Raw genomic sequence first — 14,087 nt, 5'->3', positions numbered from 1 at the left:
AGTCACCAAAAATTAATTAAGTCTGGAAACATCTTTTCTCTTGTTCTCTGTTTTACATATGTCCTTTTGTTAAAGCCAAAAATGTCACATTTGGACTCATCTTTAGATCTTTAGATCATTCACTGTCCTAATCTTGTGTGTTTTTTGCTTTTTACCCAGTTTGTTGCATATAAACAAAAATAACATGCATGCGTCTCAAAAACAATAAAATACAAATTGTCTTCAAAGTTAATATACAGTTAAATTTTTGAATTTCTATGTTTTTTTTGTTTCAGGATGTATTACAAATCATCTGGTCCTTAGCAGGTCTTATAATTAGGTCAAAACCACCTCAGATCTACAACACTGGACATATTAGACTGTCTTTATTAATTTTATAATAATAAAGCCAAATTGGAGAAACAACTTATAAGTACACCAATACTGCTTCCATAGGATTTAAGAGACTTAGTGGATTGTTGAGGCCAGGTGCTGCTAATCAATTGCTGTGATTAGTTAATCATCAGCAAGCAATGATCTTAGACAAGCAACTGTTGCTGCCTATCAATCAGGGAAGGATTATATGGCCATTTCCAAACAATTAAAAGCTCATCATTTTACAGTCAGGAAGATAAATCACAAATGGAAAACATTCAAGACAATGTTCCAAGAGTGGACGTTCCAGGATCAGACAGTAAAATGCTCATAGAAGCTATAAAAAAAAAAAGAAGAAAAATTACATCTCATACTCTACTCTTCAGTTAGCATGAAAAATATTACAGTTAATTAATGCAACAGTTCAAATACTGAACAATTACAGTTTCATTGAAAGGGTTTCCAGAAGAAAGCCCCTTCTCTGTAAAAAGAACATGGCAGCATGATCTACGTTTGCATCTGAACAAATCACAAAACCAACGGAGCATAATCCAAGCACAGTATAACAGCACAAACACTAGCAACTGTCAAGCATGATTGTGGAGGGGTGATGATTTGTGCCAGGACCTGCACACCTTGCAGGCTTTGAATTTACCATGCACTCTATCCTATAATCAAATGTGAGGCCATGTGACTAAGAGCTAAAGCTTGGCTGAAATTGGGTCATGCAAAAGGACAATGATCCCAAGCACACCAGCAAATCTCCAACAGAATGGCTAAAAAAAGAACAGCATCAAGGTGTTGCAATGGCCCAGTCAAAGTCCAGACCTCAAAATTCTTCCAAATCAATTTAAGACACTGACAAAGTCATACAGAAATCATTACTTCAAGTTACTGCAAGTGCTGCTGAAGGTGATTTTACAAACTACTGAACAAATTTATTTTGCTTTATTTTTGTACAATAAATAATGACATGGTAATATGTCACGTGATGTACATATGAGGCTATATTTACCTGCTATAATTCTAATCCTGCTATCCTGCTAAGGACTAAGAGAAAGGGGTTGAACTTATATTATAGAGGTTAACTTTTTTGCCCCACTGTGTGTGTGTGTGTGTGTATATATATATATATATATATATATATATATATATATATATATATATATATATATATATATATATATATATATATATATATATATACACACACAGTGGGGCAAAAAAGTATTTAGTCAGCCACCAATTGTGCAAGTTCTCCCACTTAAAAACATTAGAGAGGCCTGTAATTTTCATCGTAGGCACACTTCAACTATGAGAGACAAAATGATCTGCAATAGGTAAGCAGCTTGGTGTGAAGAAATCAACTGTGGGAGCAATTATTAGAAAATGGAAGACATACAAGACCACTGATAATCTCCCTTGATCTGAAGCTCCACGCAAGATCTTACCCCGTGGGGTCAAAATGATCACAAGTGTGTGCAATAATCCCAGAACCACATGTGAGGACCTAGTGAATGACCTACAGAGAGCTGGGACCAAAGTAACAAAGACTACCATCATTAACACACTACGCCGCCAGGGACTCAAATCCTGCAGTGCCAGACGTGTCCCCCTGCTAAAACCAGTACATGTCCGGGCCCATCTAAAGTTTGCTAGAGAGCATTTGGAAGATCCATAAGAGGATTGGGAGAATGTCATATGGTCAGATGAAACCAAAATAGAACTTTAGAACTCAACATGTCCTGTTTGGAGGAGAAAGAATGCTGAGTTGCATCCAAAGAACACCATACCTACTGTGAAGCATGGGGGTGGAAACATCATGCTTTGGGGCTGTTTTTCTGCAAAGGGACCAGGACGACTGATCCATGTTAAGGAAAGAATGAATGGGTCCATGTATCGTGTGATTTTGAGTGAAAACCTCCTTCCATCAGCAAGGGCATTGAAAATTAAACGTGGCTGGGTCTTTCAGCATGACAATGATCCCAAACACACCGCCTGGGCAACGAAGGAGTGGTTTCGTAAGAAGCATTTCAGGGTTCTGGAGTGGCCTAGCCAGTCTCCAGATCTCAACCCCATAGAAAATTTTTGGAGGGAGTTAAAAATCCGTGTTGCCCAGCGACTGCCCCAAAACATCACTGCTCTAGAGGAGATCTGCATGGAGGAATGGGCCAAACTACCAGCAACAGTGTGTAAAAACCTTGTGGAGATGTTTAATCTCTGTTATTTTCAACAAAGGGTATATAACAAAGTATTGAGATGAACTTTTGTTATTGACCAAATACTTATTTTCCACCATAATTTGCAAATAAATTCTTTAAAAATCATGTGATTTTCTGGATTTTTTCTCTCATTTTGTCTCTCATAGTTGAAGTGTACCTATGATGAAAATTACAGGCCTCTCTCATCTTTTTAAGTGGGAGAACTTGCACAATTGGTGGCTGACTAAATACTTTTTTGCCCCACTGTATATATGGGGGGGGGTGTTGTGTGCGTGTGTTTAGATAAGATATTTTATTAAATTGTAGATTGTTGTTGAAATATTACATTTATAATTATTATCAAATATTTATTTTCACTTAAGATGATCTTTCCCAGGCTTCATATTTTTCTCAAGCATCATGTGGCCAGAACTGTATTTTCATTGCAAAAAAAAAAATTTGGTAAAAAAATGAACATTGAAATAAAAACAGTAACACTGCTATAATGTTTTAGAGTTATGTATAGTCTGCCTTAAACAGATCCTCCTACAGGAACATAATATACATACAGAAGAAATAAGAGACCCATACAAGGGGGGTGGAGGTGGGGTGGAGGCAGAGCTGAGGGCATTTTTGTGGACAAGGCAGAACTTGTGTCTAAGCTGAGCCTGCTGTCTTCCAGCCAAAGCTATCCTCTCTTTTGCCCCTCAAAATTGAGCACAGAAACTATGCTGCAGCTGCAACAGAAAGCCAGATGCTTCCCAAGAGTCTGCAGCCGAAGCTAAGACCATGTCTCTGCAGGAGGCCATGCTTTAGACACCATACACTTTTTTATTTGTAAAAGAGTACATTTTATATTTGCAAACATTTAAATAGATAGATAGATAGATAGACAGACAGACAGACAGACAGACAGACAGACAGACAGACAGACAGACAGACAGACAGACAGACAGACAGACAGACAGACAAAATGTTCAAGATGCCTAGAGAAGCCTACCACCTAATTTCTTTATAGAAATGTACAGCATGCTGTTTTAAACACAAAAGGTTGTCACTGCAAATGTTAATTTGATTTGGTTCTCAGACTTTACAGCTCCCTCAATCTTTGGTACAAACCATGGTATTTAAAATACAATGATGAAATGATACTCTAGTCAAAGTTATTCTGTTTCTTGTCTTACCCGTTGTCTGGTTGGTCAGCATTAAATCACCCTCGGGATGTGGTACTTCAGAAACTCTTTGGCTCAGCTCTGTGGTCTCCTCTGTGTTTTGCATATGGATTTTTGTATCACTAGTATCAGTTGATGGGGGATCCAGTCTGCTACTTGCTCGTCTTCGTCCTACTACACGCCTCACAGCTCGTCTTGAGCGGCGATTTCCTGTGCCCTTGAATACAACATACTTTTGCTTTGTTTTAGCCTTTGTGTTTGTAACCAAAGACTCAGGAGATTGGAGCTTTGATACATTCTCTTCTCCAAGCCCATCCTCAGCAGACCCAGACTCCTCCTGTAGGCTTGGATTTGCAATTGGAGCAGCTTCAGTCTGAGCACTTTCTAATTCTGGCTTGTCTGGTGGTTCTGCTGGATTTGCAGATACAGTGTGGTTCTGGCTAGGTTCTGAAAATTGATCGGTCTTATTCTCACTCTGTGGATCACAGTCAGTGGCCTGCAAATGGTCAACTTCATGCTTACATGCTCCCATTTGCACAGAAGCTCTGGTGGGGTATCTATCATTAACCACTGTGGTCGATGCAACATTACCACAATACCGTGTCAATCCTTTTCTGTAAGATTTATGCTGGAATCGGGGTGAGACACGGGACCCACCAGCCCTGGTCCGAGCTGTATGTGTCTTGGCATGATCTGCAAGCTCCTGAGGCAAATCAGAGCTAAAGTTGCACTTGAGACAAACAAACTGTCCACAAATGGCCATGGACTCATTAGGCTTCCGGGAATTTTTGCGCCTTGCTCTCCTCCCTCCCTCTTTTAGCTTTCCCATCTCCTCCAAGATCTTTTGCCGTGCCTCCTGATGGCGCCTATGATGGTCCAACAGCAACAAACTCTCTGTGAAATTTTGTCCACATTCCATACACTCAAAGCCACCCTTCTTGGCTCGCCTTCTTCTTGAATTATCTTCTCCACATTGTTCCTTTGTGCCACTGTCTTGACAATGTTCTTGCATGTGTTCCCTCAGGTGCGCTGCTGTTTTAAAGTATATGCTACATTCGACACAGGTGAAAATCTCCTGGCAAAGTTCTTCACTAACTTCTTCTGACTGCTTCTTGCCTCGAATCCTCTCCTCCTCTTCCTCCTTAAACTCAAACACACTTTCTTTATCATTCACAAATTTGCTGCAGTCTTTTGCCCTGGAGGCGTTCACTCTGGTCTTCCTGCCTGTACCTGGTGTGCACTGCCAGGGATTTAGTCCAGAAAAAGGTCTAAGTAATGCTCTCTTCTTTCTTCGGCGCTGGATGAAGGTACAGTGTGCCCAAGGACCTGGTGGTGGGCTTTCAGGATCTGAATCACCAGGGAAGGTATAAACATCACGTTCAGGAGCACGCTTAATGTCCTTCCTCTTCTGATCAATCCCTGCCTTGTCATCTTTCTCTTTTTGGTATCCCTCTTTTGGTTTTATGTCTGAGAAAAGTGGCCCAACTTGATCTGAAATACATCCACCTGATTTGTTTTCTACTGTAAATAAATGGAAAGACTACATAATTCAGAACCAAATACTGAAATGTGATTTATATATATATACAGTGGAACCCGGTTATTTCGCCGGTGTAGGGGTGTGCCAAAAAGTGTCGAGATAACCGATGATCGAGAACGAAAACCAATATGGCAGCAATATATTAACGTGCTTGAAATTTCTTTATGTACATGATGTGCGTTAATAAATGAGAATGTGCATGCACATGTTTTTGGAGGGTTTTTTACACAACAGCATTGCCGCAATTTGTTTGATGAAGGCATGCTATAAAAATGTACATACATGTTTGTTAACAACAAAAGGCATATGTGCACCGACTAACAGTATACAGATTTACCAGTATACAATACAAACCACCGTCGATTCTCGATACAAACCTTTATTATATTCTCCAACATTGCAAACACGAAGATCGCTCACAAAATCACAAAAAACGTGCGGGGTGTAGTTCGTTTTTACAAAAAGCTAACCATGGTCAAAATAAAATTTTCGAGTCAATTCACTCTGACACAGCTCTGAAAATTATACTACACTTCCAACATAGCATCTGTAAGGCTTGATTTTTCCGCCACTTCCGCGAGTTCTTCTGCGGCTGCACAGTGCCGTCTCACTACCGTATTTTCGCGTATATAAAACGCACCCTGGGTCAGGGGGATGTAAAACTTTCTATAAGAAGCGTCTTATATACGCGAAAATACGGTAGTGAGATGGTGACGTGGTAAAAGCCGGCGATTGGTCATGCGGATCAAGATAACCAACGTTAAGTGGCAAATTTGCCCCCCTTTTGCTCGAGATATTAGGGTTCGTCGACATAAAAGAATCGACATAACCGATTAAAAAATGCTAAGACAAAGCGAGAGTTTGGCGGTTCCACTTCAAAAACGTCGACTTAATAGGGTTGGCGAGTTAACCGAGGTCGAGATAAGTGGGTTCGACTGTATATATATATATATATATATATATATATATATATATATATATATATATATATATATATATATATTTCTCTCTGCTAAAATTATGATGAATCATTTTCACAAACCATCTTGTTGAGTGCTGAACTGTATCATCCCTGGATCTCTGCATGCATCGCTGTCCTGACCTTGTGTGTCCAAAGAACTAGACGGGTTTTTGTTTAACACTATTTTCTTGGGCTTTTCAGCTGTTCGGTAAACTCCACAATCAAGTCTGCACACAATGGCATTGAAAAGGGCATACAAAACAGGATCAACTAAGACTATATGTCTACATAATATATAAAAATCTTTCAGAAAACCTCTCTGACCACTATCTTTTAAACCAAATATCTTACTCACTTGTCTTGCTCCTGTTCACAGGTGGGACTTCCTGGACTGTGAGCAGCAAGGCCATGAGGATTAGAAAACTGCTGAAGTTCTTCTTCTAACATACAGCAATGAGAACACAGACACCAATACAAATGACAACAATAAAAATTATATAAAAATGCATATTGTGCCATCGGTGAGCTAATAGGGGCCGGAGCTGTAAGAAACACCTGCAGCTGCAATTTTGTAAAATTATTGGCACCCACATATAGCGATTTTACATGCATACATGCAGGGGTGCTCACACTTTTGCGGCTTGCGAGCTTCTTCTGAAATGCCCCGGAAAGGTAATATGCATTATATTTACAATATATGTTGCCGTACCTTGCATAACTGCATGAACCCGCAAGGCACAATACAATCCAATACCTTTATGGTCACTACCTTACTCTGATGGCTTGAATGGAGTCCGGCAAGGTTGCATAGTCTGAATAGTAGCAGCTGGTAGCCAGCCTTAAGCAGACTTCCAAATAATGATCAGTCAATGTGGAACAGTATTTGGACTTAATAATCTTCATTTGGGAAAAGCCTGACTCACATAAATAAGTGGAGTCACTTAGCTCGTTCGAGTTTTGCAGTAGCTCGCACACATTTGACCGTGCATGCGTGGTGACCAGTGTGTTAGAAGAGAAGAGATCTCAGGCTGGCCGCCCAGTATATCAATCAAGTGGCAAATGACACAGAGAGGATAGATGATAGATAATATCTAAAATGTTTTTAAATGGCACATGATCTACACATACTACCTTTGTGATCTACTGGTCGATCGTGATTGACATATTGGGGACCCCTGTTATATAGCATTTTATATAACAGCATCCATTTCATGTAATAGTATGTTCTCTCCAAAATGTGTGGTACAATTATTAAAATCCTTAAAAAATATTTTAAATGCAAACAAATTCTACTGTTGCATTAAACCATGCCCTGTTCACATTATGAATCTGAAGCTGAACAGGTTTAAAATACCTTGATTTAAACCCTATGAAAATCTGTGTTCAGAATTCAAAAGTTCCAAGATCCCACTATAAGTGTCTTCAATCTTGGTAGATATACATTCATTTGAAAAAGAAAGTACATCCTTTTGAATTAATTCTATAGTTGTTCATATCAGGACTTATTCAAAATCTGGTAACGTCTCCTGTTCTCTGTCTTATATAAGTTTTTTTGTCATAGGCAAAAATGTCAAATTTGGACTCACATGTCCAAAGCCGTAGTTTAAGCAGTTAGTTGGTCTGGAGCATTTAAGTGTGTGTTAACACAATGCCAAGGAGGAAAGACATCAGCAATGATCTTAGAAAAGCAACTCTTAAAGCCTCCCAATCTGGGTAGGGTTATAAGGCCATTTGCAAGCAATTTAAGGCCAAACGTTCTACAAGTGGGGAAGATAATTCATAAGTGGAAAACATTCTAGACAGTTGGCAAGGGTGGACATCCCAGAAAAATCACCCCAAGGTCAGACAAAACAATGCTCAGAGAAATTGCAAAAAACGCAAGAGATACATCTTAACAAATCTACAACAGAATGTGTTGCAATGGCCCAGTCAAAGTTTAGACCTTAACCCAACTGAAGTACTATGGCAGGACTTTAAGAGAGCTGTGAATAAACAAATACCTGCAAAACCTGAATGAACTGTAGCAACATAGTAAAAATAAAATTCCTTCACAGTGATGGAGCAACAGAGACTGATAAAGTCATACAGAACACAAATACTTCAAGTTACTGCTGCAAAAGTTGTTTCTACAAGCTACTGAATCATAAGTGTAAGTTTTGAACATGTGGATTTTTCATTTTAGCTAGATTTTCGTAAAATAAATAATGACACAGCTCGATTTTTCTCATTTTTAAAACTGCTAAGGATCAGATCATTTGTAGGTATAAAATGCTCAACATTTTGAGAATAAAAATAAGTTAAACAAAAAGTACAATGTCCTAATTGAACCTAAAATATCTCATATTGCTAATGGTATTCTTTTTAGGGTTCCAAGCACCAAAGATGCTGTAACCGTACTCTTATTCCCTTTGCTTAAATCTTTTATTAATATTTTCTCCCCTAAAAGGAATTGTGCAGCCCAAACTGTAAGTCATAGTGAAATGAAATTTGATACTCCCTCCTGCTACTCAGTCAAGCAAAATAGGCTCAACTGTCCTAATGGTGGTGCTACAGCACTATACTTTATGTTGCAGCACATTCAGTATCTTGAGAACCCGAACGCCTACAACCACAATTTTTTATCTCATTTCACTGCAAAATGAACTCCAGTTTGGACCATTAATCTATGGCCACTTAGATTTGTAACTAATTTCAGTTGAATGCAAAAATGTTTTTTGCAAACCAGTCAAGATATTCTTGTCATATCTTCAGGATAATTGTGTCAAACTTCTCTGTTGAGTGGAAACTGCAATAATTAGCATAAACACTATAAATAATATGTCCACTACATACATTTAAATAGCTGTAAATAATAATTGGCTGCAAAATTTGGACATACATGTGCAGAGCTAGCTAATTTCAGATAGGATTTTACCAGGAACCAAAAGAATGAACAAGCTCACATTTGGCATACTGCATCTTTGAGGCAGTCTGTAAGAGGACTATTTTGGGAGATGCTTTATTACTTAAAAAATATTGCTGTGATCAGAAATTCAGTTTAAATGAGGCATATGACACTGTTAGCCCTGACCTATACTCACAAAACTTGAATGGTAAGTCCTTCTACAGATGCTACAGTAACTGATCCAAACTCACTCACTATTCATGTTTTTGCTTATAAAAACAATCTGCAACAAGAACAATCTACAAGTAAAATAAAACTACTGTGAAATAAATTTTAAAAAGCCTTTGCTACAATTGGGTAATGATCAAAAGCATACTAGCAAATCTACAACAGAATGGCTGAAAAACAACAGAATGAAGGTGTTGCAATGGCCTAGTCAAAGTTCAGACCTCAACCCAATTAAAATACAGTGAAGGACCTTAAGAGTGCTGTGAATAAACAGCTGCCCACAAACTTTAATTAACTGAAGCAACTGAAAAGTGAGTGACATTCCTCCATGTGGGAGACTGATAAAGTCATATAGAACACAATTACTTTAGTTTATTTCTGCTGAAAATGATTCTACATGCTGTTGAATTATAAGGTGAAATTAAATTTAGACATACAGACTCTCCATTTTGGCTTGAAATTTGTAAAATAAATAATGACACAACGTAATATGATGTGTTGTTCACCTTAGGTGTATTTACCTAATTCTAAGAACGGGCTAGAACCAGGTATTTGTAATGATGTCCTTGTATATAAAAAACAAATGATTTAAAAAAGGGTTTACTTTCTTTTTCACATGACTGCGGTTATATTTTGTTCTATGTAACTTGGTAAGAAATGGCCAGAAGATATTTAATATTTGAGTGCTTTGAACCTACAGATTTATAGCTATATCTATATACAGTGGGGCAAAAAAGTATTTAGTCAGCCACCAATTGTGCAAGTTCTCCCATTAAAAAAGATAAGAGAGGCCTGTAATTTTCATCATGGATACACTTCAACTATGAGAGACAAAATTAGAAAAAAAATCCAGAAAATCACATTGTCTAATTTTTAATGGTTTTTCTTTGCAAATTATGGTGGAAAATAAGTATTTGGTCAATAACAAAATTTCATCTTAATACTTTGTTATATACCCTTTGTTGGCAATGACAGAGATCAACTGTTTTCTGTAAGTCTCCACAAGGTTTTTACACACTGTTGCTGATAGTTTGGCCCATTTCTCCATGCAGATCTCCTCTAGAGCAGTGATGTTTTGGGGCTGTCGCTGGGCAACACGGATTTTCAACTCCCTCCAAAGATTTTCTATGGGGTTGAGATCTGGAGACTGGCTAGGCCACTCCAGGACCTTGAAATGCTTCTTACGAAACCACTCCTTCGTTGCCCAGGCGGTGTGTTTGGGATCAATGTCATGCTGAAAGACCCAGCCACGTTTCTTCTTAAATGCCCTTGCTGATGGAAGGAGGTTTTCACTCAAAATCTCACAATACATGGACCCATTCATTCTTTTCTTTACACGGATCAGTCGTCCTGGTCCCTTTGCAGAAAAACGGCCCCAAAGCATGCTATTTCCACCCCCATGCTTCACAGTAGGTATGGTGTTCTTTGGATGCAACTCAGCATTCTTTCTCCTTCAAACACGACAAGTTGAGTTTTTACCAAAAAGTTCTATTTTGGTTTTATCTGACCATATGACATTCTCCCAATCCTCTTTTGGATCATCCAAATGCTCTCTAGCAAACTTCAGACAGGCCCGGACATGTACTGGCTTAAGCAGGGGGACACGTCTGGCACTGCAGGATTTGAGTCCCTGGCGGCGTAGTGTGTTACTGATGGTAGTCTTTGTTACTTTGGTCCCAGCTCTCTGCAGGTCATTCACTAGGTCCCTCTGTGTGGTTCTGGGATTTTTGCTCACCGTTCTTGTGATCATTTTGACCCCACGTGGTGAGATCTTGCGTGGAGCCCCAAATCAAGGGAGATTACCAGTGGTCTTGTATGTCTTCCATTTTCTAATAATTGCTCCCACAGTTGATTTCTTCACACCAAGCTGCTTACCTATTGCAGATTCAGACTTCCCAGCCTGGTGCAGGTCTACAATTTTGTTTCTGGTGTCCTTTGACAGCTCTTTGGTCTTGGCCATAGTGGAGTTTGAAGTCTGACTGTTTGAGGTCGTAGACAGGTGTCTTTTATACTGATAACAAGTTCAAACAGGTGCCATTAATACAGGTAACAAGTGGAGGACAGAAGAGCCTCTTAAAGAAGAAGTTCCAGGTCTGTGAGAGCCAGAAATCTTGCTTTTTTTGTAGGTGACCAAATACTTGTTTTCCACCATAATTTGCAAATAAATTCTTTAAAAATCAGACAATGTGATTTTCAGGATTTTTTTTTCTAATTTTGTCTCTCATAGTTGAAGTGTACCTATGATGAAAATTACAGGCCTCTCTCATCTTTTTAAGTGGAAGAAATTGCACAATTGGTTGCAATTACTAAATACTAAATACTTTTTTGCCCCACTGTATATATATTTTAACTTTGCAAGTTTACCAGAGTGCCAATAACCTGGCAAGAACTATGTATATGTACATATATCTAGCTTTCTCCTTTGTTTAATTATGTACCTTGATATTAATCTTTTTAAGAAAAGCAAAAATTACCATCAAATGTTTCTTTCTCTGAGTCCGAGTCAAATGTTAGAGAAGATGCGAAGGCTGAAGATCTCTGTTTTCTCTCGCTGTTTCCATAAAATGCAGTTTTGTGGAGAAGGTTTACATCTTCATCATCCCTCTCCAGATCACCACCTTGAGACAATCCTGCCTGTGTACAGGGGGTAAAATAAGCATTGAACATGTCATCATTTCTCTCCATTAAATTAATTACTAAAGCTGTTATTGACATGAAATTATCACCAGATGTTGGTAGCAACCCATGCAAATAGAATTAAACGATAGATAAAGTTATGTGAACAATGCGAAATGACACTGTGAAAAAGTATTGAACACATGAAGAAATGGAGGTGCACAAAGGCAATGAAAGCCAAAACACCATCTAAAATCAATCAGTAATTAGAATGCAATCCTGCCCCTTGTCATTGCAAATTAATATCAGCTGGTTCAGTCCCAAATGACTATTATTATAAAAAAGTGTCTCATTTCCAAGGTATCACACAAGAAACATCTCATGATGGGTAAAAGCAAAGAGTTCTCTCAAGACCTTCGCAACTTTATTGTTGCAAAACATACTGATGCCATTAGTTACAGATGGATTTCAAAACTTCTGAATGTTCCAGTGAGTGCTTTTGGGGCCGTAATCTAAAAGTGAAAAGAACATAATTTCACCATAAATTGGCCATGGATTCAATCACCTGACTTGAATTCAATTGAAAATATATGGAAAGAACTAAAGATCAGAGTTCATAAAAGAAGCCCACAAAACCTTCAAGCTCTATAGACTGTTTGTGTGGAAGAATGGGCCAAAATCAAACCTGAACAATCCATGCAATTAGTTTCTCAATACAGGAGGTCATTACCAACAAAGAATATTGTACAAAGGATAAAATTTCAGTAAGGTTGCAGCAATACTTTTTACCTGTCATTTTACATTATTGCACATAATTCATGAAATCCATGGTTTACATATGTAGATTACCTGTTGTAATCAACATCTGGTGAGGATTTCATGTCAATTACACCTTTAGAAATACATTTGCTGAAAAAAATGGTGACATGTTCAATACTTGTGTATGTGTATGAGTGTTGGTTAACAAGAATTTTAAAAGATGCTTATGCTATAGAAAAAAATGTAATTAACTGAAATAACACAAGAACTAGAACACCGTCTCTCAAGCTTCATATCACAGCCCATATGGAGTTATTGAGATGCAGAATTATAATGTTATTATACACTTATTAAGCATGCATACAATCAATTGCAATAACTTCATCCGCCAACTTGCAAAGCACAGGCCATGTCGTTTCATTGGTTGTGGAAGTCCAGAATGGCTCCAGTTGAGATTTTACATACAATGTCAAAGAAAATCATGTGAAGTCTCTGGTCTGTAGGTCAACGAATGTCTATGGATTTTTGATAGAAAGTGCTGACGAGAAGAAGGTTAATAAATGCTCAACGTGTGTGTGTGTGTGTGTGTGTGTGTGTGTGTGTGTGTGTGTGTATATTTTAACCTCTCACCATGGAGCTGTTGCTGAGTAGAGGGGGGGATCCCGAGAGCTCCCGGATGGATGTTGGATCATGGGGGTCCATACTAGAAAGAGGACCTACGTCAGGTTCCATGATCCGGTGTTGCACCGTGTAACCTGCTGAACTCACCTACATGATGTCCTCCCCTGGACACACAGATGGACACAAACATGTATAGACGTAGATGCAACTACATGCATATGCGATCCTCATTGAATGATCATCATAATTATAATAATAAAGGACAACAAAATATCTGGACTCCAGGAACTGCAGTGAACCTCCAGAAACGGAAGAACGTTTCAAGAGCACGGATTAAAGCAACTTAACAGAAGTGTAGCCCGCTTCATTTGATAACATGAAAGAAGTTGTTTCAGCAAAATGAAACAAAACAAAACCAAAAAAGCCACAAAAGTGTTGAATTCCTGTGCTCATTCGCCCCACCTGCCCGCTGCAATCTCGTACCGTCTGACCTATTTCAACATGTCTGGTTTGGGTAAATTTAGCCCCGTCCTTGTCATGACGAACATCGAGAAGACAACGCTTATTTTTCTTTCCCCCCTTCGCTAAGAGTGATGATGAAGAGCTGAACACTGACGCCCAGACACAGCAGGATTAGTCTTGTGTTTAGTTGTGGAAGGGTCGCTGTGGCAGCGCAGGGAAAAAAAACGCGAACATCCTGGGAATGTTAAATACCGCTTTGGGGAAGCAGGGAAAAATCGTGTCCCGCTCA

At 38.6% G+C, this 14,087-nt stretch overlaps 1 protein-coding gene across 6 annotated transcripts in view; it reads right to left on the bottom strand.

Annotated features, from left to right (window-relative positions):
- The window catches only part of wizb (WIZ zinc finger b), a 38,400-nt gene that overhangs the window by 23,843 nt on the left and 470 nt on the right, over window positions 1-14,087 (bottom strand). For 2 of the 6 annotated variants that reach the window (XM_046865871.1, XM_046865867.1), the window contains exons 2-6: window positions 13,346-13,500; window positions 11,815-11,974; window positions 6,584-6,668; window positions 6,310-6,455; window positions 3,740-5,248 (exon numbers count right to left, since the gene is read on the bottom strand). In XM_046865871.1, the coding sequence (XP_046721827.1) occupies window positions 3,740-5,248; window positions 6,310-6,455; window positions 6,584-6,668; window positions 11,815-11,974; window positions 13,346-13,447 (2,002 nt within the window). In that variant the 5' untranslated portion in view covers window positions 13,448-13,500. Of the gene's footprint in view, window positions 1-3,739; window positions 5,249-6,309; window positions 6,456-6,583; window positions 6,669-11,814; window positions 11,975-13,345; window positions 13,501-13,798; window positions 14,081-14,087 lie in introns of those variants that run through there. The other 4 variants (XM_046865868.1, XM_046865869.1, XM_046865870.1 and 1 more) reach the window with 4 other exon arrangements.

The sequence above is a fragment of the Silurus meridionalis genome, chromosome 14, assembly GCF_014805685.1.
Source record: "Silurus meridionalis isolate SWU-2019-XX chromosome 14, ASM1480568v1, whole genome shotgun sequence".
Taxonomy (NCBI): domain Eukaryota; kingdom Metazoa; phylum Chordata; class Actinopteri; order Siluriformes; family Siluridae; genus Silurus; species Silurus meridionalis.
This window is presented reverse-complemented; position numbering and strand designations above follow the sequence as displayed.